Source organism: Lithobates pipiens, unplaced genomic scaffold (assembly GCF_037356315.1).
Source record: "Lithobates pipiens isolate NorthernLeopardFrog02 unplaced genomic scaffold, aLitPip1_a1.2 Scaffold_27, whole genome shotgun sequence".
NCBI classification, from domain to species: Eukaryota; Metazoa; Chordata; class Amphibia; order Anura; family Ranidae; genus Lithobates; species Lithobates pipiens.
In genome coordinates, this window is record NW_027507788.1 from 65,857,688 (window position 1) to 65,883,491 (window position 25,804).

General features: G+C 36.4%; 1 protein-coding gene across 34 annotated transcripts in view; it reads right to left on the reverse strand.

Moving 5' to 3' along the window:
- LOC143933905 (uncharacterized) overlaps positions 1 to 25,804 on the reverse strand; it is a 259,725-nt gene that overhangs the window by 178,931 nt on the left and 54,990 nt on the right. For 19 of the 34 annotated variants that reach the window (XM_077457035.1, XM_077457039.1, XM_077457040.1 and 16 more), the window contains 18 exons: positions 25,416 to 25,613; positions 24,430 to 24,627; positions 21,664 to 21,861; positions 20,678 to 20,875; positions 17,915 to 18,112; positions 16,929 to 17,126; positions 14,181 to 14,378; positions 13,195 to 13,392; positions 10,446 to 10,643; positions 9,516 to 9,713; positions 7,892 to 8,083; positions 6,053 to 6,250; positions 5,357 to 5,554; positions 4,662 to 4,859; positions 3,539 to 3,736; positions 2,845 to 3,042; positions 1,721 to 1,918; positions 1,027 to 1,224 (listed from right to left, as the gene is read on the reverse strand). In XM_077457035.1, the coding sequence (XP_077313161.1) occupies positions 1,027 to 1,224; positions 1,721 to 1,918; positions 2,845 to 3,042; positions 3,539 to 3,736; positions 4,662 to 4,859; positions 5,357 to 5,554; positions 6,053 to 6,250; positions 7,892 to 8,083; positions 9,516 to 9,713; positions 10,446 to 10,643; positions 13,195 to 13,392; positions 14,181 to 14,378; positions 16,929 to 17,126; positions 17,915 to 18,112; positions 20,678 to 20,875; positions 21,664 to 21,861; positions 24,430 to 24,627; positions 25,416 to 25,613 (3,558 nt within the window). The remainder of the gene's footprint in view (positions 1 to 1,026; positions 1,225 to 1,720; positions 1,919 to 2,844; positions 3,043 to 3,538; positions 3,737 to 4,661; positions 4,860 to 5,356; positions 5,555 to 6,052; positions 6,251 to 7,891; positions 8,084 to 9,515; positions 9,714 to 10,445; positions 10,644 to 13,194; positions 13,393 to 14,180; positions 14,379 to 16,928; positions 17,127 to 17,914; positions 18,113 to 20,677; positions 20,876 to 21,663; positions 21,862 to 24,429; positions 24,628 to 25,415; positions 25,614 to 25,804) is intronic. The other 15 variants (XM_077457054.1, XM_077457051.1, XM_077457056.1 and 12 more) reach the window with 12 other exon arrangements.

The following is a 25,804-nucleotide window of genomic DNA, read 5'->3' on the forward strand; positions in this document are numbered from 1 at the left end:
GGCGGAAAGTCCGCCGGATAGTCTGTTACGTGTGTATGCGGCATTAGTGTTAAGATTGACTGTCTTCTGAAATGATTCAGTGAGTGTGTCTCTCTCTGCTAGCAATCGTAAGTGAAAGTAAGTTAGCTGTACATGTGTACTTAGTTCTAGCCATTTTACTGCTCCTCCTCTTTGGTTACAATCAGCCAATAACATTCCTCATCATCATTATTTTTATTTTACTTCCCCCACCCAATTCCAGCAGCAATCTTTCAAATATTTTCTCTCTATGTAGAATAATCCTGGACTAATAGAGTAAAGGTTAGGCACATTCACCACAGGTTCGATAGACACAGATTGTTATTGTCAGCATCATGTCTCCTCTCTATATCGAACTGTGTCACAACGACAACGAAAATAAAGCCGGATCTTTTGTTTTTTTGGATTCTGCACTTTCGTTATCGTTTGTTAAAACGATAACAAAAATACCTGAAATTCGTACAAAATGCATTCGGACGAAAACAAATGCACATGTCTAGAATTCAACATGCTATCAACTTTTCCAATAACCATACATTCAAAGTAATTATATTCCACCAACATTTTTGGACAATTATATTTGACACTAAAAGCTGAACAACAGTTTTACTAACTTCTCTTTCTTGGATGATTTCCCAGAAACAGCCTTACTTTCATGTTATATTATTATATATATTATATTATATTATATTATATATATTATATTATATATATTATATTATATATATATATATATTATTACATATCCAGTATATACTATTACCACTAATATTGTTTTACCATGTCAAAACCCCCTCCCCCAGGTTTAGATTGACAGCTTATGGTTGTATTTTACCACCTTTTAAGTCAATTTTGTTTAAAAAAAATTAACCTGTCATTTAACTGTTCCTATAAGCATAAAAGGTGTAATATATATATATATATTCCACCACCTTATTTAAGTTCTTTAAATTAAAAGATCTGACACTACAGGTTAGTAAAAAAAAATTTTTATTAACTAACGCTTACCTCCACTTTTAGCTTCCTCAGTTTCTTCAGAAGTTTTACCAAATCCTCCCTTAATTTCATGCTGTCCTTTGATTTCAACTGTCCTTGTCTCCCCACCGTTATTGAAGTTTATTTTCCCATTTGTATTACCAAATAAACCCCCTAACTGCAGATTGGCATCACCTAATTGGAAATTGCCACTTTTCAGGTCAGTTCGATCTGTTTAGAAAATTGACAAATGATTTAATTGGTTTTAAACAAAGTCCCTTGCAAAAGTTTCAAAAGCTCTATTTTTGTTTTAACTTCACCATTTAATTCCATAATCTATAGCAATACTAAACTCTATTTTGCCACATCAATGACCAAAAAGTCCACAAGGTTTAGGTTTGTATCTCATGAATTTTGCCATTTTTAAAGTCAATTAGATTGGTTTTTAAAAATGTAACAAGTTAACAACTTTTCCCAATAATCGTCCATTTAAAGTAATTATATTCCACCAGCATTTTGGATAATTATATTTGACATTTTAAAAGCTTGAAAACAGTTATCACTAATTTCTTTATCTTCCTTGGATGATTTCCCAGAAACACCCTTAATTACATGTTGTCTATTTGATTCATAACTCCTTGTCTCCCCACCTTATTTAAGTTACTTTAAATTAGAAGATCTGACCTACAAGTTAGTAGAAAAGAATGCTTTATTAACTTCTGCTTACCTCCACTTTTAGCTTCCTCAGTTTCCTCAGAAGTTTTCCCAAATCCTCCCTTAATTTTAGGTTGTCCTTTGATTTCAAATGTCCTTGTCTCCCCACCGTTATTCAAGTTTATTTTCCCATTTTTATTACCAAGTAAACCCCCTAACTGCAGATTGGCATCACCTAATTGGAAATTGCCACTTTTCAGGTCAGTTCGATCTGTGTTAGAAAATTAACAAATTATTTTAATTGTTTTTAACCAATGTCCCTTGCAAAGATTACAAAAGCTTTATTTTTGTTTTAATTTCACCTTTTAATTCCATAATCTATAGCAATACCAAACTCTATTTTGCCACATCAATGACCAAAAAGTTCCACAAGGTTTAGGTTTGTATCTCCTGAAATTTGCCATTTTTCAAGTCAATTAGCTCTGTTTTAAGAATGTAACAAGTTATCAACTTTTCCCAATAACCAGCTATTTAAATTAACTATATTCCACCAGCATTTTTGAATAATTATATTTGACACTGTCTCGTGCACACTGAATGTTATTGGACTTTTTTACAGCTGCTGATTGTGGCTTCAGACTTTTTTTTCTACAGTCAATAAACCTTCCAGTGTGTTATCCTATGTGTCCATGCACACAGAGGCTGTTATCAGCTGTTTTTGGCTGTGGTGATTTTTGGCTGTAAGAAACCCCACAAAACTAGTGGGTTCTGAGAGGAGTTTTTCAGCCGTAAAAACGCTCTACCACCAAAAAACACCTAAAAACTTCAAAAAAACACAGATAAATGCTCAAAAACATGGCTCTCCATTGTTTTTTAATGTGTTTTGATCCCATTGAAAAAAAAATCACAACAAAAAATGCTTAAAACACTAACGCTAAAAAACGCTATTGCAAAAACTTTGAACAACTTTGAAAAAATCACTGCAAAGCTACTTGCATATCAAGACTAAAGGCTGGAAAACAGTTATTACTAACTTCTTTATCTTCCTTGGATGATTTCCCAGAAACACCCTTAATGTCACATTGTCTATTGATTCATAACTCCTCGTCTCCCCACCTTATTTAAGTTACTTTAAATTAGAAGATCTGACACTATAAGTTAGTAAAAAAAAAAAATGTTTTATTAACTTACGCTTACCTCCACCTTTAGCTTCCTCAGTTTCCTCAGAAGTTTTCCCAAATCCTCCCTTAATTTCAGGTTGTCCTTTGATTTCAAATGTCCTTGTCTCCCCACCATTATCGAATTTTATTTTCCCATTTTTATTAACAAATAAACCCCCTAACTGCAGATTGGCATCACCTAATTGGAAATTGCCACTTTTCAGGTCAGTTCGATCTGTTTTAGAAAATTGACAAATGATTTAATTGGTTTTTAACAAAGTCCCTTGCAAAAGTTTTAAAAGCTCTATTTTTGTTTTAACTTCACCATTTAATTCCATAATCTATAGCAATACTAAACTCTATTTTGCCACATCAATGACCAAAAAGTCCACAAGGTTTAGGTTTGTATCTCATGAATTTTGCCATTTTTAAAGTCAATTAGATTGGTTTTAAAAATGTAACAAGTTAACAACTTTTACCAATAATCGTCCATTTAAAGTAATTATATTCCACCAGCATTTTTGGATAATTATATTTGACATTTTAAAAGCTTGAAAACAGTTATCACTAATTTCTTTATCTTCCTTGGATGATTTCCCAGAAACACCCTTAATTTCATGTTGTCTACTGATTCATAACTCCTTGTCTCCCCACCTTATTTAAGTTACTTTAAATTAGAAGATCTGACACTACAAGTTAGTAAAAAGAATGCTTTAATAACTTCTGCTTACCTCCACTTTTAGCTTCCTCAGTTTCCTCAGAAGTTTTCCCAAATCCTCCCTTAATTTTAGGTTGTCCTTTGATTTCAAATGTCCTTGTCTCCCCACCGTTATTCAAGTTTATTTTCCCATTTTTATTACCAAATAAACCCCCTAACTGCAGATTGGCATCACCTAATTGGAAATTGCCACTTTTCAGGTCAGTTCGATCTGTGTTAGAAAATTAACAAATTATTTTAATTGTTTTTAACCAATGTCCCTTGCAAAGATTACAAAAGCTTTATTTTTGTTTTAATTTCACCTTTTAATTCCATAATCTATAGCAATACCAAACTCTATTTTGCCACATCAATGACCAAAAAGTTCCACAAGGTTTAGGTTTGTATCTCCTAAAATTTGCCATTTTTCAAGTCAATTAGCTCTGTTTTAAGAATGTAACAAGTTATCAACTTTTCCCAATAACCAGCTATTTAAATTAACTATATTCCACCAGCATTTTTGAATAATTATATTTGATACTGTCTCGTGCACACTGAATGTTATTGGACTTTTTTACAGCTGCTGATTGTGGCTTCAGACTTTTTTTTCTACAGTCAATAAACCTTCCAGTGTGTTATCCTATGTGTCCATGCACACAGAGGCTGTTATCAGCTGTTTTTGGCTGTGGTGATTTTTGGCTGTAAGAAACCCCACAAAACTAGTGGGTTCTGAGAGGAGTTTTTCAGCCGTAAAAACGCTCTACCACCAAAAAACACCTAAAAACTTCAAAAAAACACAGATAAATGCTCAAAAACATGGCTCTCCATTGTTTTTTAATGTGTTTTGATCCCATTGAAAAAAAAAATCACAACAAAAAATGCTTAAAACACTAACGCTAAAAAACGCTATTGCAAAAACTTTGAACAACTTTGAAAAAATCACTGCAAAGCTACTTGCATATCAAGACTAAAGGCTGGAAAACAGTTATTACTAACTTCTTTATCTTCCTTGGATGATTTCCCAGAAACACCCTTAATGTCACATTGTCTATTGATTCATAACTCCTTGTCTCCCCACCTTATTTAAGTTACTTTAAATTAGAAGATCTGACACTATAAGTTAGTAAAAAAAAAATGTTTTATTAACTTACGCTTACCTCCACCTTTAGCTTCCTCAGTTTCCTCAGAAGTTTTCCTAAATCCTCCCTTAATTTCAGGTTGTCCTTTGATTTCAAATGTCCTTGTCTCCCCACCATTATCGAATTTTATTTTCCCATTTTTATTAACAAATAAACCCCCTAACTGCAGATTGGCATCACCTAATTGGAAATTGCCACTTTTCAGGTCAATTCGATCTGTTTTAGAAAATTGACAAATGATTTAATTGGTTTTAAACAAAGTCCCTTGCAAAAGTTTCAAAAGCTCTATTTTTGTTTTAACTTCACCATTTAATTCCATAATCTATAGCAATACTAAACTCTATTTTGCCACATCAATGACCAAAAAGTCCACAAGGTTTAGGTTTGTATCTCATGAATTTTGCCATTTTTAAAGTCAATTAGATTGGTTTTAAAAATGTAACAAGTTATCAACTTTTCCCAATAATCATCCATTTAAAGTAATTATATTCCACCAGCATTTTTGGATAATTATATTTGACATTTTAAAAGCTTGAAAACAGTTATCACTAATTTCTTTATCTTCCTTGGATGATTTCCCAGAAACACCCTTAATTACATGTTGTCTATTGATTCATAACTCCTTGTCTCCCCACCTTATTTAAGTTACTTTAAATTAGAAGATCTGACACTACAAGTTAGTAGAAAAGAATGCTTTATTAACTTCTGCTTACCTCCACTTTTAGCTTCCTCAGTTTCCTCAGAAGTTTTCCCAAATCCTCCCTTAATTTTAGGTTGTCCTTTGATTTCAAATGTCCTTGTCTCCCCACCGTTATTCAAGTTTATTTTCCCATTTTTATTACCAAGTAAACCCCCTAACTGCAGATTGGCATCACCTAATTGGAAATTGCCACTTTTCAGGTCAGTTCGATCTGTGTTAGAAAATTAACAAATTATTTTAATTGTTTTTAACCAATGTCCCTTGCAAAGATTACAAAAGCTTTATTTTTGTTTTAATTTCACCTTTTAATTCCATAATCTATAGCAATACCAAACTCTATTTTGCCACATCAATGACCAAAAAGTCCACAACGTTTAGGTTTGTATCTCATGAATTTTGCCATTTTTAAAGTCAATTAGATTCGTTTAAAAAATGTAACAAGTTATCAACTTTTCCCAATAATCATTCATTTAAAGTAATTATATTCCACCAGCATTTTTGGATAATTATATTTGACATTTTAAAAGCTTGAAAACAGTTATCACTAATTTCTTTATCTTCCTTGGATGATTTCCCAGAAACACCCTTAATGTCATGCTGTTTATTGATTCATAATTCCTTGTCTCCCCACCTTATTTAAGTTACTTTAAATTAGTAGATCTGACACTACAAGTTAGTAAAAAAAAATGTTTTATTAACTTACGCTTACCTCCACCTTTAGCTTCCTCAGTTTCCTCAGAAGTTTTCCCAAATCCTCCCTTAATTTCATGTTGTCCTTTGATTTCAAATGTCCTTGTCTCCCCACCATTATCGAATTTTATTTTCCCATTTTTATTACCAAATAAACCCCCTAACTGCAGATTGGCATCACCTAATTGGAAATTGCCACTTTTCAGGTCAGTTCGATCTGTTTTAGAAAATTGACAAATGATTTAATTGGTTTTAAACAAAGTCCCTTGCAAAAGTTTCAAAAGCTCTATTTTTGTTTTAACTTCACCTTTTATGTACATAACTTATAGCAATAAAAATATCTCACTACCTTATTTTTAAATGCAGCAATGGAAATATTATATTTTTACTGAGGTAATTAACATTACAGAGACACTCTCCTGCATTTCTGTTAAAAGACTTGCTTGGCTGACATCCCTTCTGGTTTAAGATCCTGCTTGCTACGCTCATCTCTGGCTCCCTGACATTTGGCTTGTCTGACTATCCATTTTGGTTCCTGAACTCTGGCTATGTTTTGACTATGTTTTTTCTATTTACTTTTATTATTAAACAAGTGTGATTTAACTGTACTTCTGTCTCGGCCTGATTTTATAGTTTCTGACAGGCTCATAGCAAGAGTCTTTTGTGCCCCCATTCACTGTTTCAGGTCCGATTTCAGCCCAAATTTTTGGCTGAATTCAGACCTGAAACATACCAAAAGATGCACAGGACTCCTGTGCACTTTGCACCAGAGCCATTGCAGAGATGTGTGAACCAGCTCCATAGAGAGCCAGTCAGAATCTCCTGCTATGCAAATTGGATGTGGGAAAACCAGCATCTAAGTCACAACAGTCTGAACCCAGCCTTAAATATTAACTCCACTTTTGTTGAGAAAAAAATACCCCCCTGGGTGATCTATGTATGTATATAGATCACCCAGAAGGGAATTTTGAAACCACTCCCATTAGACTAACTGAATAACAAAGGGTAGGAATCCGCAACAAAGTTTGTCAAAAAGTTTGTCAAAATCCTTGTAAGATTTTGCACCTGCAATGTTCTAATGACGAAAATTGCAGGGTCTGCATCCCTTTAGACGTGATTTCTCACCAAAAATGACATTTTTATTGCAAGAAATTCCTGAAATCTGACTTGTATCTTAGCGTAGACTTCTGGGAAAATCAATGAGCCAATCACGCAAGCAATAAATGGTGCTTCTGTCGAGCATTCTGTACACATTCTGCTTACAGAATACTTCCAGGTAGCCATATTGCATTTTGCAGAAAATGACAGAGCTGCAGATTGAAAAGGGAAGGTACTTTTTTAAAACTTTCAATTACAATATGACTTGTGTCACAATTGTATATGATATATTATTTTATTTTATTTGCTATTTTTTCCCACGAAAGTGGAGTTACCATTTAAATTTAACAACGGCAATGCAACTATTGTTGGAAAAACACTAATAGTGGACAACATTTATCATTAACTTACTTATTTTTTTATTTTTCTATCTTCTTCAAATTACTTCCCAAATCCTGCCATAATTTCATGCTGTCCTTAGATTTTAAAACTCCCTGTCTCCCCACATATTCCAAACTCTTGCTAGTTGGTTAACCAAAAAGACCAACCTAAGTTTAGTTTGACATTCCCTATTAATATGTAAAAAGGTGTGAAACATTAAACTGAATTTAAATTGATGATTTTCGTTGTTTTTAAATTGCTCTCAGAAAGCATAGAATGTATACAGTACATGTAGTCTTAATTATATTCCACCACCTTATTTGAGTTACTTAAAATTAGATAAACGCTAAAAGTTAGAAAAAATATTTTATTAACTTACACTTTTCTCCTTCCTTATCTTCCTCAGATGATTTTCCAAATCCCTTAAAATCATGTTGTCCTTTGATTTCAAATGTCCTTGTTTCCCCACTATTACCAAAGTTTATTCTCCCATTTTGATTACCAGATAAACCTCCCAAATGTAGGTTGGTATCACCTTGTTTTAATTTGCCACTTTTCAGGCGAATTTGATCTGTGTTAAGAAATTAACAAATGAATCAATTGTTTACAGTCAATGCCCTTTGCTAAAAGTACTGTGCTGGTCTGACTGTATAGCAGCAGTTCTCAAAATGTTAGAAGTATGTAAACCACTGGAGCTCATCTTTAAATTAGATGAACACTAAAAGTTTGTAAAAATATTTTATTAACTTAAACTTTTCTCCTTCCTTATCTTCCTCTGATGATTTTCCAAATCCTCCCTTAAATTCATGTTGTCCTTTGATTTCAAATGTCCTTGTCTCCCCACTATTACCAAAGTTTATTTTCCCATTTTGATTACCAGATAAACCTCTTAACTGTAGGTTGGTATCACCTAGTTGTAATTTGCCACTTTTTAGGCCATTTTGATCTGTGTTAGGAAATTAACAAATTAATCAATTGTTTATCGTCAATGTCCTTTGCAAAAAAATATTTTATCCTTACCCTGCAGTTGATCTATAATCTATATCAATAAAAACATCCGACTACATTATTTTTTAGCTTTAGCAATGTAAATATAACATAAAATAGCTACAATTAATGTTTTCCATCTTACTTTTTTTCATATAATTTTGCAAATCCTGAATCAGAGTCCCTCTTTTTCCTATGATTTCAACGACTCTTGTATCTTTACAATTGCCAAACTCTATTTTCCTAGTCTGATGTCTAATCAAATCATCCCCATCTGAAATGTGACTCTATACACACATCTTTTGTCACCCTTGAGCTTCATGTGATCTCTTAAATTGACTAGCCGTATCAGGCCACCAAGTCAGAGAAACCTATTGTGTGACTGTATAGCAGCAGTTCCCAAAATGGTAGAGGTCTGTTAATAGCCAAATGTATTTTACATGGTATGAAATTGGTTTTTATTATCTACTATGATCTTTGTTTTTACTATGTCAAATAAATAAGGAAGGGTTTAAAACCCCTTTTGGCAATTGTGTTAGGTCACTAGCATTTTCAAAATCCCTTTACATCGTGTTCGCTAAGAAACACATCTAAAAGCTTTTTGAATTTGCTTTTTAAACAACCCTCCTAGTTCTAAGTTGGCATTGCCACCTTTCAAATCTATTTGATTATTTACAAAGAAAAAAGTTATTCAAAATGCCCAATAAATGTACATTTTCAAAACTACAGACAATGATGTGTTACTTTGCATCATAGACACTCTTTAGCTAACAGCTAGACCTTCAAGCAAAACCTGTCTACCATCCCACCACCTTCAATGTTAATTTGGAAAGCTGAAGCAGAAATAATTATGACTGCCATTATTGTAATCATTATTCTGTACTTACAATAACCCAAAGCCAGGGTGAAAGGTTAACAAAAAAATTATAGAAAAAAAACCCCAACTCCCTTCTGATATACTGTAAACTGAGAAGTATTAGTATTTAGAATATATGGTTCCAAAATTGGGAACTCACATTTTCCATCTTCTTTGTTCTCTTCAGAGGATTTCTCAGATCCTCCCTTAATTTCATGTGTTCCTTTGATTTCCAATCCAGTCTGTATTTTCCCACTATTGCCAAGCTCTATATTTCCCTTTTGTTGACCCAACAGCCCCCCTGTCTGTAAGTTGGCTCCACCCAACTGTATGTTTCCATCTTTCAAGCCAAAGAGATCTGATTTAAAAAATAAAAGATTGGAACTTATATTAAGTATGAAATCACCTTGCTTTTTATTCCATGCTTATTAATTTACAAAATGATCTTTTATGAAAGTAACAGTTTACTTACTATACTATATCCCATCACCATCCATGTCCCCCATCATGCATTGATATTACAGACTGATGCACAAATATCTGATTTCCTTCTACCTTCAATAAATAGTATCTCAAAGTCATCTTAAATCTCTAGGTTTCTGGTTCCTCAGACCTCAACAACTTAAATAAATAAAGCTTAAAGCGGGGTTCCACCCTAAAATGGAACTTCCGCTGATCGGAACCCTCCCCCCCTCCGGTGTCACAATTGGCACCTTTCAGGGGGGTGGAGATACCTGTCAAAGACATTTCCTGTCCTGCCGCGCTGTCTGCTGGGACACACACGGGTCTCAGAGACAGCGAAGACAATTCCTATTGCGCTGCGTGACTCGCGCACGCGCAGTAGGGAACCGGGAAGTGAAAACTTGCCTACCACCCCTCCACCTTCAAGGTTAATTTGGGAAGCTGAAAAATAAAATAAATAATTGTGACTGCCCTTATTGTAATCATTATTCTGTACTTACAATAAGAAAAAGCCAGGGTGAGAAGTTAACAAAAAAATCATAGAAAAAAACCCCAACTCCCTTCTGATATACTGTAAACTGAGAAGTATTAGTATTTAGAATATATGGTTCCAAAATTGGGAACTCACATTTTCCATCTTCTTTGTTCTCTTCAGATGATTTCTCAGATCCTCCCTTAATTCCATGTGTTCCTTTGATTTCCAATCCAGTCTGTATTTTCCCACTATTGCCAAGCTCTATATTTCCCTTTTGTTGACCCAACAGCCCCCCTGTCTGTAAGTTTGCTCCACCCAACTGTACGTTTCCACCTTTCAAGCTCAAGAGATCTGATTTTAAAAGAAAAAGATTTGAACTTATATTAAGCACAAAATCACCTTGCTTTTTCTTCCATGATTATTCATTTACAAAAGGATCTTTACTATATCCCATCACATTTCATGACCATTGTCATGCATTGATATTACAGACTTATGCACAAACATCTGATTTCCTTCTATTGCCAAGCTCTATTTTTCCCTTTTGTTGCCCCAAAAGCCTCCCTGTCTGTATGTTGGTTCCACCCACCTGTTTAAGGGGTTCATCCTCCGAATTTTGTACAAAGGCTGTTTGATCTTGTCTTCTCTGATCACCCCCTTCTTTTTCTGTCCCCAATACCTCTGCTGATAGTACAGAGCCTTGGAGGCACTCTGCACATGCTCAGTTTGTTGTGCAATGCTAGAGAGTTCTTTTTTTTTGGGAGGGTGCATGCGATCAGCACGAGGCCAATCAGCACTGTCCAGACAGAAAGTCAGGGGTCATCCAGCCTCATAGGACAAAAGGAGGAGAATGAAAAATCCCCGATAAGCTTTAACCAGACACTGGTAAATGTCATAAGACTACTATAAACTGCTAATGAGAAAAGGTATTTAGAAGTTTATATTTACTCAAATAATGGCATTTTCATGTTATGTGTACTGCGGAAGACCAGATATAGTGAATGCAGGGGCCTGGGTTTAGTAACACTTTAAGTCATCATTTACAGTGCTTTGTAAAATCTTTGCTTTTACTTTGGCACACAAACACTCTACCCCCATGAACTTAAAACACTAATCCTTTTAGAACTTTTCCATCCTCCTTTTCCTCCTCCTGCCAAGTTATTTCTTTCATGTCATGTTTTCCAATAATCTGCAGAGTCCTAATGGTTAATTTACTAACAGCAAATGGACTGTACATGGGAAGTTGCACTTCACAAAATAATTTCCCCCAGAGCTTAGTGAATGGGGTGAAATTTATCTTTACAAAAAATACTCAATCGTGTACAAGGAAAAAAAAAAAGCATATGATTGGATAACGAAAGTCAGCAGAGTTGCCTTTAGTATATTAACACTATTGAGTTAATTTACTAAAACTGAAGAGTGCAAAATCTGGTGTAGCGCTGCATCGGCTACCATGCACAGCTGCATTAGATTTTGCATGCTCCAGTTTTTATAAATCAGCCCTCTTCTCTTCCCTTCATTCCCAGTCTCTGTTTTCCCATTTTGCATAGATACTTCGTTACATAGTTAGTAAAATTAAATAAAGTACCTTTCACCAGTTTCAGTGTGTATGGGAAAGCACATCACACCCAATGTAAATCAAATCTACTTACCAGAAAGTGACAATATATAAGCATATAATCATCAAACACAAAGCATCACTGCATCGCTTCTCCAAACACTGATGGTAAATAGACTTGATCCAATCATAGAGCACAGCTTGCAATGGGCACTTATTCACTTAAAGCCATGAAAATTACAAACGTCAAAGATATGGTAGATGTAATTCTCCACTGGAGGACTTCCTATTTTTCAAACTCATAAACCAGGATGGGAACACTAACCTGCACGCGCCCCGGATTTGGGGTTTCAGATGTCGTTCTGTGAGGATCCCATTATGGAGGATGAGCAGTGCCCAGTCTCACATGACCTATTAATTGGATAATTGTATCTACCATATCTTTGGAGTTTGTGATTTTGATGGCTTTAAGTGAATGAGTGCCCATTACAAGCTGTGCTCTATGATTGGATCAAGTCAATTTCCCATCAGTGTTTGGAGAAGCGATGCAGTGATGCTTTGTGGTAAGCAGATTGGATTCACATTGGGCGTGGTATGCTTTCCCATACACTTCGAAGCTGGTGAAGGGACCTTTCATATCTATCCCTTCTTGGAAAGATTGGTTATTTGAAACAAGCGCTGCATTTTGGAATTTTATTTATTATTTGACAATCAACAAACTGTGCTGGCTGCTTATGTAGATGTTATGTTATTATAGCTAGCGCAGATGCCTACCCTTTTTTCTTTATTCAAAAATTTAATAAAGACATAAATCTATTTATTTCAACTTGAGTATGCATGTGTGTGCACAATTGCGTTGTGTCACTACCATTTTCAAAATCCCCTTACATCATGTTTGCTAAGAAACACATCTAAATGCTTTTTGAATTTGCTTTCCTCCTAGTTATAAGTTAGCATTGCCCAGCCTTATTTTGCCACCTTTCAGATCTATTTGATTATTTACAAACATAAAAATTATTCAAAATGCCCAATAAATTTACATTTGCAAAACTACAGACAATGATTTGTCACTTTTGTGTCATAGACACTGGTTAGCTAACAGCTAGACCTTCAAGCAAAACTTGCCTACCACCCCTCCACCTTCAAGGTTAATTTGGGAAGCTGAAAAATAAATAATTGTGACTGCCATTATTGTAATCATTATTCTGTACTTACAATAAAAAAAAGCCAGGGTGAGAAGTTAACAAAAAAATTATAGAAAAAAAAACCCAACTCCCTTCTGATATACTGTAAACTGAGAAGTATTAGTATTTAGAATATATGGTTCCAAAATTGGGAACTCACATTTTCCATCTTCTTTGTTCTCTTCAGATGATTTCTCAGATCCTCCCTTAATTTCATGTGTTCCTTTGATTTTCAATCCAGTCTGTATTTTACCACTATTGCCAAGCTCTATATTTCCCTTTTGTTGACCCAACAGCCCCCCTGTCTGTAAGTTGGCTCCACCCAACTGTATGTTTCCATCTTTCAAGCCAAAGAGATCTGATTTAAAAAATAAAAGATTGGAACTTATATTAAGTATGAAATCACTTTGCTTTTTATTCCATGATTATTAATTTACAAAAGGATCTTTTATGAAAGTAACAGTTTACTTACTATACTATATCCCATCACCATCCATGTCCCCCGTCATGCATTGATATTACAGACTGATGCACAAATATCTGATTTCCTTCTACCTTCAATAAATAGTATCTCAAAGTCATCTTAAATCTCTAGGTTTCTGGTTTCTCAGACCTCAACAACCTAAATAAATAAAGCTTAAAGCGGGGTTCCACCCTAAAGTGGAACTTCCGCTGATCGGAACCCTCCCCCCCTCCGGTGTCACAATTGGCACCTTTCAGGGGGGAGGGGGGTGGAGATACCTGTCAAAGACAGGTATTTACACCCACTTCCAGGCATAGACTCCCGTGGGAGTCTATGCCATTTCCTGTCCTGCCGCGCTGTCTGCTGGGACACACATTGGTCTCAGAGACAGCGCAGACAATTCCTATTGCGCTGTGTGACTCGTGCATGTGCAGTAGGGAAACGGGAAGTGAAAACTTGCCTACCACCCCTCCACCTTCAAGGTTAATTTGGGAAGCTGAAAAATAAAATAAATAATTGTGACTGCCATTATTGTAATCATTATTCTGTACTTACAATAAGAAAAAGCCAGGGTGAGAAGTTAACAAAAAAATTTTAGAAAAAAACCCCAACTCCCTTCTGATATACTGTAAACTGAGAAGTATTAGTATTTAGAATATATGGTTCCAAAATTGGGAACTCACATTTTCCATCTTCTTTGTTCTCTTCAGATGATTTCTCAGATCCTCCCTTAATTCCATGTGTTCCTTTGATTTCCAATCCAGTCTGTATTTTCCCACTATTGCCAAGCTCTATATTTCCCTTTTGTTGACCCAACAGCCCCCCTGTCTGTAAGTTTGCTCCACCCAACTGTACGTTTCCACCTTTCAAGCTCAAGAGATCTGATTTTAAAAGAAAAGATTTGAACTTATATTAAGCACAAAATCACCTTGCTTTTTCTTCCATGATTATTCATTTACAAAAGGATCTTTACTATATCTCATCACATTTCATGACCATTGTCATGCATTGATATTACAGACTTATGCACAAACATCTGATTTCCTTCTATTGCCAAGCTCTATTTTTCCCTTTTGTTGCCCCAAAAGCCTCCCTGTCTGTATGTTGGTTCCACCCACCTGTTTAAGGGGTTCATCCTCCGAATTTTGTACAAAGGCTGTTTGATCTTGTCTTCTCTGATCACCCCCTTCTTTTTCTGTCCCCAATACCTCTGCTGATAGTACAGAGCCTTGGAGGCACTCTGCACATGCTCAGTTTGTTGTGCAATGCTAGAGAGTTCTTTTTTTTTGGGAGGGTGCATGCGATCAGCACGAGGCCAATCAGCACTGTCCAGACAGAAAGTCAGGGGTCATCCAGCCTCATAGGACAAAAGGAGGAGAATGAAAAATCCCCGATAAGCTTTAACCAGACACTGGTAAATGTCATAAGACTACTATAATCTGCTAATGAGAAAAGGTATTTAGAAGTTTATATTTACTCAAATAATGGCATTTTCATGTTATGTGTACTGCGGAAGACCAGATATAGTGAATGCAGGGGCCTGGGTTTAGTAACACTTTAAGTCATCATTTACAGTGCTTTGTAAAATCTTTGCTTTTACTTTGGCACACAAACACTCTACCCCCATGAACTTAAAACACTAATCCTTTTAGAACTTTTCCATCCTCCTTTTCCTCCTCCTGCCAAGTTATTTCTTTCATGTCATGTTTTCCAATAATCTGCAGAGTCCTAATGGTTAATTTACTAACAGCAAATGGACTGTACATGGGAAGTTGCACTTCACAAAATAATTTCCCCCAGAGCTTAGTGAATGGGGTGAAATTTATCTTTACAAAAAATACTCAATCGTGTACAAGGAAAAAAAAAAAGCATATGATTGGATAACGAAAGTCAGCAGAGTTGCCTTTAGTATATTAACACTATTGAGTTAATTTACTAAAACTGAAGAGTGCAAAATCTGGTGTAGCGCTGCATCGGCTACCATGCACAGCTGCATTAGATTTTGCACGCTCCAGTTTTTATAAATCAGCCCTCTTCTCTTCCCTTCATTCCCAGTCTCTGTTTTCCCATTTTGCATAGATACTTCGTTACATAGTTAGTCAAATTAAATAAAGTACCTTTCACCAGTTTCAGTGTGTATGGGAAAGCACATCACACCCAATGTAAATCAAATCTACTTACCAGAAAGTGACAATATATAAGCATATAATCATCAAACACAAAGCATCACTGCATCGCTTCTCCAAACACTGATGGTAAATAGACTTGATCCAATCATAGAGCACAGCTTGCAATGGGCACTTATTCACTTAAAGCCATGAAAATTACAAACGTCAAAGATATGGTAGATGTAATTCTCCACTGGAGGACTTCCTATTTTTCAAACTCATAAACCAGGATGGGAACACTAACCTGCACGCGCCCCGGATTTGGGGTTTCAGATGTCGTTCTGTGAGGATCCCATTATGGAGGATGAGCAGTGCCCAGTCTCACATGACCTATTAATTGGATAATTGTATCTACCATATCTTTGGAGTTTGTGATTTTGATGGCTTTAAGTGAATGAGTGCCCATTACAAGCTGTGCTCTATGATTGGATCAAGTCAATTTCCCATCAGTGTTTGGAGAAGCGATGCAGTGATGCTTTGTGGTAAGCAGATTGGATTCACATTGGGCGTGGTATGCTTTCCCATACACTTCGAAGCTGGTGAAGGGACCTTTCATATCTATCCCTTCTTGGAAAGATTGGTTATTTGAAACAAGCGCTGCATTTTGGAATTTTATTTATTATTTGACAATCAACAAACTGTGCTGGCTGCTTATGTAGATGTTATGTTATTATAGCTAGCGCAGATGCCTACCCTTTTTTCTTTATTCAAAAATTTATTAAAGACATAAATCTATTTATTTCAACTTGAGTGTGCATGTGTGTGCACAATTGCGTTGTGTCACTACCATTTTCAAAATCCCCTTACATCATGTTCGCTAAGAAACACATCCAAATGCTTTTTGAATTTGCTTTCCTCCTAGTTATAAGTTAGCATTGCCCAGCCTTATTTTGCCACCTTTCAGATCTATTTGATTATTTACAAACATAAAAATTATTCAAAATGCCCAATAAATTTACATTTGCAAAACTACAGACAATGATTTGTCACTTTTGTGTCATAGACACTGGTTAGCTAACAGCTAGACCTTCAAGCAAAACTTGCCTATCACCCCTCCACATTCAAGGTTAATTTGGGAAGCTGAAAAATAAATAATTGTGACTGCCATTATTGTAATCATTATTCTGTACTTACAATAAAAAAAAGCCAGGGTGAGAAGTTAACAAAAAAATTATAGAAAAAAAAACCCAACTCCCTTCTGATATACTGTAAACTGAGAAGTATTAGTATTTAGAATATATGGTTCCAAAATTGGGAACTCACATTTTCCATCTTCTTTGTTCTCTTCAGATGATTTCTCAGATCCTCCCTTAATTTCATGTGTTCCTTTGATTTTCAATCCAGTCTGTATTTTCCCACTATTGCCAAGCTCTATATATCCCTTTTGTTGACCCAACAGCCCCCCTGTCTGTAAGTTGGCTCCACCCAACTGTATGTTTCCATCTTTCAAGCCAAAGAGATCTGATTTAAAAAATAAAAGATTGGAACTTATATTAAGTATGAAATCACTTTGCTTTTTATTCCATGATTATTCATTTACAAAAGGATCTTTTATGAAAGTAACAGTTTACTTACTATACTATATCCCATCACCATCCATGTCCCCCGTCATGCATTGATATTACAGACTGATGCACAAATATCTGATTTCCTTCTACCTTCAATAAATAGTATCTCAAAGTCATCTTAAATCTTTAGGTTTCTGGTTTCTCAGACCTCAACAACCTAAATAAATAAAGCTTAAAGCGGGGTTCCACCCTAAAGTGGAACTTCCGCTGATCGGAACCCTCCCCCCCTCCGGTGTCACAATTGGCACCTTTCAGGGGGGAGGGGGGTGGAGATACCTGTCAAAGACAGGTATTTACACCCACTTCCGGGCATAGACTCCCGTGGGAGTCTATGCCATTTCCTGTCCTGCCGCGCTGTCTGCTGGGACACACACGGGTCTCAGAGACAGCGCGGACAATTCCTATTGCGCTGCGTGACTCGCGCATGCGCAGTAGGGAACCGGGAAGTGAAAACTTGCCTACCACCCCTCCACCTTCAAGGTTAATTTGGGAAGCTGAAAAATAAAATAAATAATTGTGACTGCCCTTATTGTAATCATTATTTTGTACTTACAATAACAAAAAGCCAGGGTGAGAAGTTAACAAAAAAATTATAGAAAAAAAACCCAACTCCCTTCTGATATACTGTAAACTGAGAAGTATTAGTATTTAGAATATATGGTTCCAAAATTGGGAACTCACATTTTCCATCTTCTTTGTTCTCTTCAGATGATTTCTCAGATCCTCCCTTAATTCCATGTGTTCCTTTGATTTCCAATCCAGTCTGTATTTTCCCACTATTGCCAAGCTCTATATTTCCCTTTTGTTGACCCAACAGCCCCCCTGTCTGTAAGTTTGCTCCACCCAACTGTACGTTTCCACCTTTCAAGCTCAAGAGATCTGATTTAAAAAGAAAAAGATTTGAACTTATATTAAGCACAAAATCACCTTGCTTTTTCTTCCATGATTATTCATTTACAAAAGGATCTTTTGTGAAAGTAACCTTTACTATATCCCATCACATTTCATGACCATTGTCATGCATTGATATTACAGACTCATGCACAAACATCTGATTTCCTTCTATTGCCAAGCTCTATTTTTCCCTTTTGTTGACCCAACATCATCCCTGTCTGTATGTTGGCTCCACCCACCTGTTTAAGGGGTTCATTCTCCGAATTTTGTACAAAGGCTGTTTGATCTTGTCTTCTCTGATCACCCCCTTCTTTTTCTGTCCCCAATACATCTACTGATAGTACAGAGCCTTGGAGGCACTCTGCACATGCTCAGTTTGTTGTGCATTGCTAGAGAGTTCTTTTTTTTGGGAGGGTGCATGCGATCAGCACGGGGCCAATCAGCACTGTCCAGACAGAAAGTCAGGGGTCATCCAACCTCATAGGACAAAAGGAGGAGAATGAAAAATCCCCGATAAGCTTTAACCAGACACTGGTAAATGTCATAAGACTACTATAAACTGCTAATGAGAAAAGGTATTTAGAAGTTTATATTTACTCAAATAATGGCATTTTCATGTTATGTGTACTGTGGAAGACCAGATATAGTGAATGCAGGGGCCTGGGTTTAGTAACACTTTAAGTCATCATTTACAGTGCTTTGTAAAATCTTTGCTTTTACTTTGGCACACAAACACTCTACCCCCATGAACTTAAAACACTAATCCTTTTAGAACTTTTCCATCCTCCTTTTCCTCCTCCTGCCAAGTTATTTCTTTCATGTCATGTTTTCCAATAATCTGCAGAGTCCTAATGGTTAATTTACTAACAGCAAATGGACTGTACATGGGAAGTTGCACTTCACAAAATAATTTCCCCCAGAGCTTAGTGAATGGGGTGAAATTTATCTTTACAAAAAATACTCAATCGTGTACAAGGAAAAAAAAAAGCATATGATTGGATAACGAAAGTCAGCAGAGTTGCCTTTAGTATATTAACACTATTGAGTTAATTTACTAAAACTGAAGAGTGCAAAATCTGGTGTAGCGCTGCATCGGCTACCATGCACAGCTGCATTAGATTTTGCATGCTCCAGTTTTTATAAATCAGCCCTCTTCTCTTCCCTTCATTCCCAGTCTCTGTTTTCCCATTTTGCATAGATACTTCGTTGCATAGTTAGTAAAATTAAATAAAGTACCTTTCACCAGTTTCAGTGTGTATGGGAAAGCACATCACACCCAATGTAAATCAAATCTACTTACCAGAAAGTGACAATATATAAGCATATAATCATCAAACACAAAGCATCACTGCATCGCTTCTCCAAACACTGATGGTAAATAGACTTGATCCAATCATAGAGCACAGCTTGCAATGGGCACTTATTCACTTAAAGCCATGAAAATTACAAACGTCAAAGATATGGTAGATGTAATTCTCCACTGGAGGACTTCCTATTTTTCAAACTCATAAACCAGGATGGGAACACTAACCTGCACGCGCCCCGGATTTGGGGTTTCAGATGTCGTTCTGTGAGGATCCCATTATGGAGGATGAGCAGTGCCCAGTCTCACATGACCTATTAATTGGATAATTGTATCTACCATATCTTTGGAGTTTGTGATTTTGATGGCTTTAAGTGAATGAGTGCCCATTACAAGCTGTGCTCTATGATTGGATCAAGTCAATTTCCCATCAGTGTTTGGAGAAGCGATGCAGTGATGCTTTGTGGTAAGCAGATTGGATTCACATTGGGCGTGGTATGCTTTCCCATACACTTCGAAGCTGGTGAAGGGACCTTTCATATCTATCTCTTCTTGGAAAGATTGGTTATTTGAAACAAGCGCTGCATTTTGGAATTTTATTTATTATTTGACAATCAACAAACTGTGCTGGCTGCTTATGTAGATGTTATGTTATTATAGCTAGCGCAGATGCCTACCCTTTTTTCTTTATTCAAAAATTTATTAAAGACATAAATCTATTTATTTCAACTTGAGTGTGCATGTGTGTGCACAATTGCGTTGTGTCACTACCATTTTCAAAATCCCCTTACATCATGTTCGCTAAGAAACACATCCAAATGCTTTTTGAATTTGCTTTCCTCCTAGTTATAAGTTAGCATTGCCCAGCCTTATTTTGCCACCTTTCAGATCTATTTGATTATTTACAAACATAAAAATTATTCAAAATGCCCAATAAATTTACATTTGCAAAACTACAGACAATGATTTGTCACTTTTGTGTCATAGACACTGGTTAGCTAACAGCTAGACCTTCAAGCAAAACTTGCCTATCACCCCTCCACATTCAAGGTTAATTTGGGAAGCTGAAAAATAAATAATTGTGACTGCCATTATTGTAATCATTATTCTGTACTTACAATAAAAAAAAGCCAGGGTGAGAACTTAACAAAAAAATTATAGAAAAAAAAACCCAACTCCCTTCTGATATACTGTAAACTGAGAAGTATTAGTATTTAGAATATATGGTTCCAAAATTGGGAACTCACATTTTCCATCTTCTTTGTTCTCTTCAGATGATTTCTCAGATCCTCCCTTAATTTCATGTGTTCCTTTGATTTTCAATCCAGTCTGTATTTTCCCACTATTGCCAAGCTCTATATATCCCTTTTGTTGACCCAACAGCCCCCCTGTCTGTAAGTTGGCTCCACCCAACTGTATGTTTCCATCTTTCAAGCCAAAGAGATCTGATTTAAAAAATAAAAGATTGGAACTTATATTAAGTATGAAATCACTTTGCTTTTTATTCCATGATTATTCATTTACAAAAGGATCTTTTATGAAAGTAACAGTTTACTTACTATACTATATCCCATCACCATCCATGTCCCCCGTCATGCATTGATATTACAGACTGATGCACAAATATCTGATTTCCTTCTACCTTCAATAAATAGTATCTCAAAGTCATCTTAAATCTTTAGGTTTCTGGTTTCTCAGACCTCAACAACCTAAATAAATAAAGCTTAAAGCGGGGTTCCACCCTAAAGTGGAACTTCCGCTGATCGGAACCCTCCCCCCCTCCGGTGTCACAATTGGCACCTTTCAGGGGGGAGGGGGGTGGAGATACCTGTCAAAGACAGGTATTTACACCCACTTCCGGGCATAGACTCCCGTGGGAGTCTATGCCATTTCCTGTCCTGCCGCGCTGTCTGCTGGGACACACACGGGTCTCAGAGACAGCGCGGACAATTCCTATTGCGCTGCGTGACTCGCGCATGCGCAGTAGGGAACCAGGAAGTGAAAACTTGCCTACCACCCCTCCACCTTCAAGGTTAATTTGGGAAGCTGAAAAATAAAATAAATAATTGTGACTGCCCTTATTGTAATCATTATTCTGTACTTACAATAACAAAAAGCCAGGGTGAGAAGTTAACAAAAAAATTATAGAAAAAAAAACCAACTCCCTTCTGATATACTGTAAACTGAGAAGTATTAGTATTTAGAATATATGGTTCCAAAATTGGGAACTCACATTTTCCATCTTCTTTGTTCTCTTCAGATGATTTCTCAGATCCTCCCTTAATTCCATGTGTTCCTTTGATTTCCAATCCAGTCTGTATTTTCCCACTATTGCCAAGCTCTATATTTCCCTTTTGTTGACCCAACAGCCCCCCTGTCTGTAAGTTTGCTCCACCCAACTGTACGTTTCCACCTTTCAAGCTCAAGAGATCTGATTTAAAAAGAAAAAGATTTGAACTTATATTAAGCACAAAATCACCTTGCTTTTTCTTCCATGATTATTCATTTACAAAAGGATCTTTTGTGAAAGTAACCTTTACTATATCCCATCACATTTCATGACCATTGTCATGCATTGATATTATAGACTCATGCACAAACATCTGATTTCCTTCTATTGCCAAGCTCTATTTTTCCCTTTTGTTGACCCATTGACATCATCCCTGTCTGTATGTTGGCTCCACCCACCTGTTTAAGGGGTTCATTCTCCGAATTTTGTACAAAGGCTGTTTGATCTTGTCTTCTCTGATCACCCCCTTCTTTTTCTGTCCCCAATACATCTACTGATAGTACAGAGCCTTGGAGGCACTCTGCACATGCTCAGTTTGTTGTGCATTGCTAGAGAGTTCTTTTTTTTGGGAGGGTGCATGCGATCAGCATGGGGCCAATCAGCACTGTCCAGACAGAAAGTCAGGGGTCATCCAACCTCATAGGACAAAAGGAGGAGAATGAAAAATCCCTGATAAGCTTTAACCAGACACTGGTAAATGTCATAAGACTACTATAAACTGCTAATGAGAAAAGGTATTTAGAAGTTTATATTTACTCAAATAATGGCATTTTCATGTTATGTGTACTGTGGAAGACCAGATATAGTGAATGCAGGGGCCTGGGTTTAGTAACACTTTAAGTCATCATTTACAGTGCTTTGTAAAATCTTTGCTTTTACTTTGGCACACAAACACTCTACCCCCATGAACTTAAAACACTAATCCTTTTAGAACTTTTCCATCCTCCTTTTCCTCCTCCTGCCAAGTTATTTCTTTCATGTCATGTTTTCCAATAATCTGCAGAGTCCTAATGGTTAATTTACTAACAGCAAATGGACTGTACATGGGAAGTTGCACTTCACAAAATAATTTCCCCCAGAGCTTAGTGAATGGGGTGAAATTTATCTTTACAAAAAATACTCAATCGTGTACAAGGAAAAAAAAAAGCATATGATTGGATAACGAAAGTCAGCAGAGTTGCCTTTAGTATATTAACACTATTGAGTTAATTTACTAAAACTGAAGAGTGCAAAATCTGGTGTAGCGCTGCATCGGCTACCATGCACAGCTGCATTAGATTTTGCATGCTCCAGTTTTTATAAATCAGCCCTCTTCTCTTCCCTTCATTCCCAGTCTCTGTTTTCCCATTTTGCATAGATACTTCGTTGCATAGTTAGTAAAATTAAATAAAGTACCTTTCACCAGTTTCAGTGTGTATGGGAAAGCACATCACACCCAATGTAAATCAAATCTACTTACCAGAAAGTGACAATATATAAGCATATAATCATCAAACACAAAGCATCACTGCATCGCTTCTCCAAACACTGATGGTAAATAGACTTGATCCAATCATAGAGCACAGCTTGCAATGGGCACTTATTCACTTAAAGCCATGAAAATTACAAACGTCAAAGATATGGTAGATGTAATTCTCCACTGGAGGACTTCCTATTTTTCAAACTCATAAACCAGGATGGGAACACTAACCTGCACGCGCCCCGGATTTGGGGTTTCAGATGTCGTTCTGTGAGGATCCCATTATGGAGGATGAGCAGTGCCCAGTCTCACATGACCTATTAATTGGATAATTGTATCTACCATATCTTTGGAGTTTGTGATTTTGATGGCTTTAAGTGAATGAGTGCCCATTACAAGCTGTGCTCTATGATTGGATCAAGTCAATTTCCCATCAGTGTTTGGAGAAGCGATGCAGTGATGCTTTGTGGTAAGCAGATTGGATTCACATTGGGCGTGGTATGCTTTCCCATACACTTCGAAGCTGGTGAAGGGACCTTTCATATCTATCCCTTCTTGGAAAGATTGGTTATTTGAAACAAGCGCTGCATTTTGGAATTTTATTTATTATTTGACAATCAACAAACTGTGCTGGCTGCTTATGTAGATGTTATGTTATTATAGCTAGCGCAGATGCCTACCCTTTTTTCTTTATTCAAAAATTTATTAAAGACATAAATCTATTTATTTCAACTTGAGTGTGCATGTGTGTGCACAATTGCGTTGTGTCACTACCATTTTCAAAATCCCCTTACATCATGTTCGCTAAGAAACACATCCAAATGCTTTTTGAATTTGCTTTCCTCCTAGTTATAAGTTAGCATTGCCCAGCCTTATTTTGCCACCTTTCAGATCTATTTGATTATTTACAAACATAAAAATTATTCAAAATGCCCAATAAATTTACATTTGCAAAACTACAGACAATGATTTGTCACTTTTGTGTCATAGACACTGGTTAGCTAACAGCTAGACCTTCAAGCAAAACTTGCCTATCACCCCTCCACATTCAAGGTTAATTTGGGAAGCTGAAAAATAAATAATTGTGACTGCCATTATTGTAATCATTATTCTGTACTTACAATAAAAAAAAGCCAGGGTGAGAAGTTAACAAAAAAATTATAGAAAAAAAAACCCAACTCCCTTCTGATATACTGTAAACTGAGAAGTATTAGTATTTAGAATATATGGTTCCAAAATTGGGAACTCACATTTTCCATCTTCTTTGTTCTCTTCAGATGATTTCTCAGATCCTCCCTTAATTTCATGTGTTCCTTTGATTTTCAATCCAGTCTGTATTTTCCCACTATTGCCAAGCTCTATATATCCCTTTTGTTGACCCAACAGCCCCCCTGTCTGTAAGTTGGCTCCACCCAACTGTATGTTTCCATCTTTCAAGCCAAAGAGATCTGATTTAAAAAATAAAAGATTGGAACTTATATTAAGTATGAAATCACTTTGCTTTTTATTCCATGATTATTCATTTACAAAAGGATCTTTTATGAAAGTAACAGTTTACTTACTATACTATATCCCATCACCATCCATGTCCCCCGTCATGCATTGATATTACAGACTGATGCACAAATATCTGATTTCCTTCTACCTTCAATAAATAGTATCTCAAAGTCATCTTAAATCTTTAGGTTTCTGGTTTCTCAGACCTCAACAACCTAAATAAATAAAGCTTAAAGCGGGGTTCCACCCTAAAGTGGAACTTCCGCTGATCGGAACCCTCCCCCCCTCCGGTGTCACAATTGGCACCTTTCAGGGGGGAGGGGGGTGGAGATACCTGTCAAAGACAGGTATTTACACCCACTTCCGGGCATAGACTCCCGTGGGAGTCTATGCCATTTCCTGTCCTGCCGCGCTGTCTGCTGGGACACACACGGGTCTCAGAGACAGCGCGGACAATTCCTATTGCGCTGCGTGACTCGCGCATGCGCAGTAGGGAACCGGGAAGTGAAAACTTGCCTACCACCCCTCCACCTTCAAGGTTAATTTGGGAAGCTGAAAAATAAAATAAATAATTGTGACTGCCCTTATTGTAATCATTATTCTGTACTTACAATAACAAAAAGCCAGGGTGAGAAGTTAACAAAAAAATTATAGAAAAAAAACCCAACTCCCTTCTGATATACTGTAAACTGAGAAGTATTAGTATTTAGAATATATGGTTCCAAAATTGGGAACTCACATTTTCCATCTTCTTTGTTCTCTTCAGATGATTTCTCAGATCCTCCCTTAATTCCATGTGTTCCTTTGATTTCCAATCCAGTCTGTATTTTCCCACTATTGCCAAGCTCTATATTTCCCTTTTGTTGACCCAACAGCCCCCCTGTCTGTAAGTTTGCTCCACCCAACTGTACGTTTCCACCTTTCAAGCTCAAGAGATCTGATTTAAAAAGAAAAAGATTTGAACTTATATTAAGCACAAAATCACCTTGCTTTTTCTTCCATGATTATTCATTTACAAAAGGATCTTTTGTGAAAGTAACCTTTACTATATCCCATCACATTTCATGACCATTGTCATGCATTGATATTACAGACTCATGCACAAACATCTGATTTCCTTCTATTGCC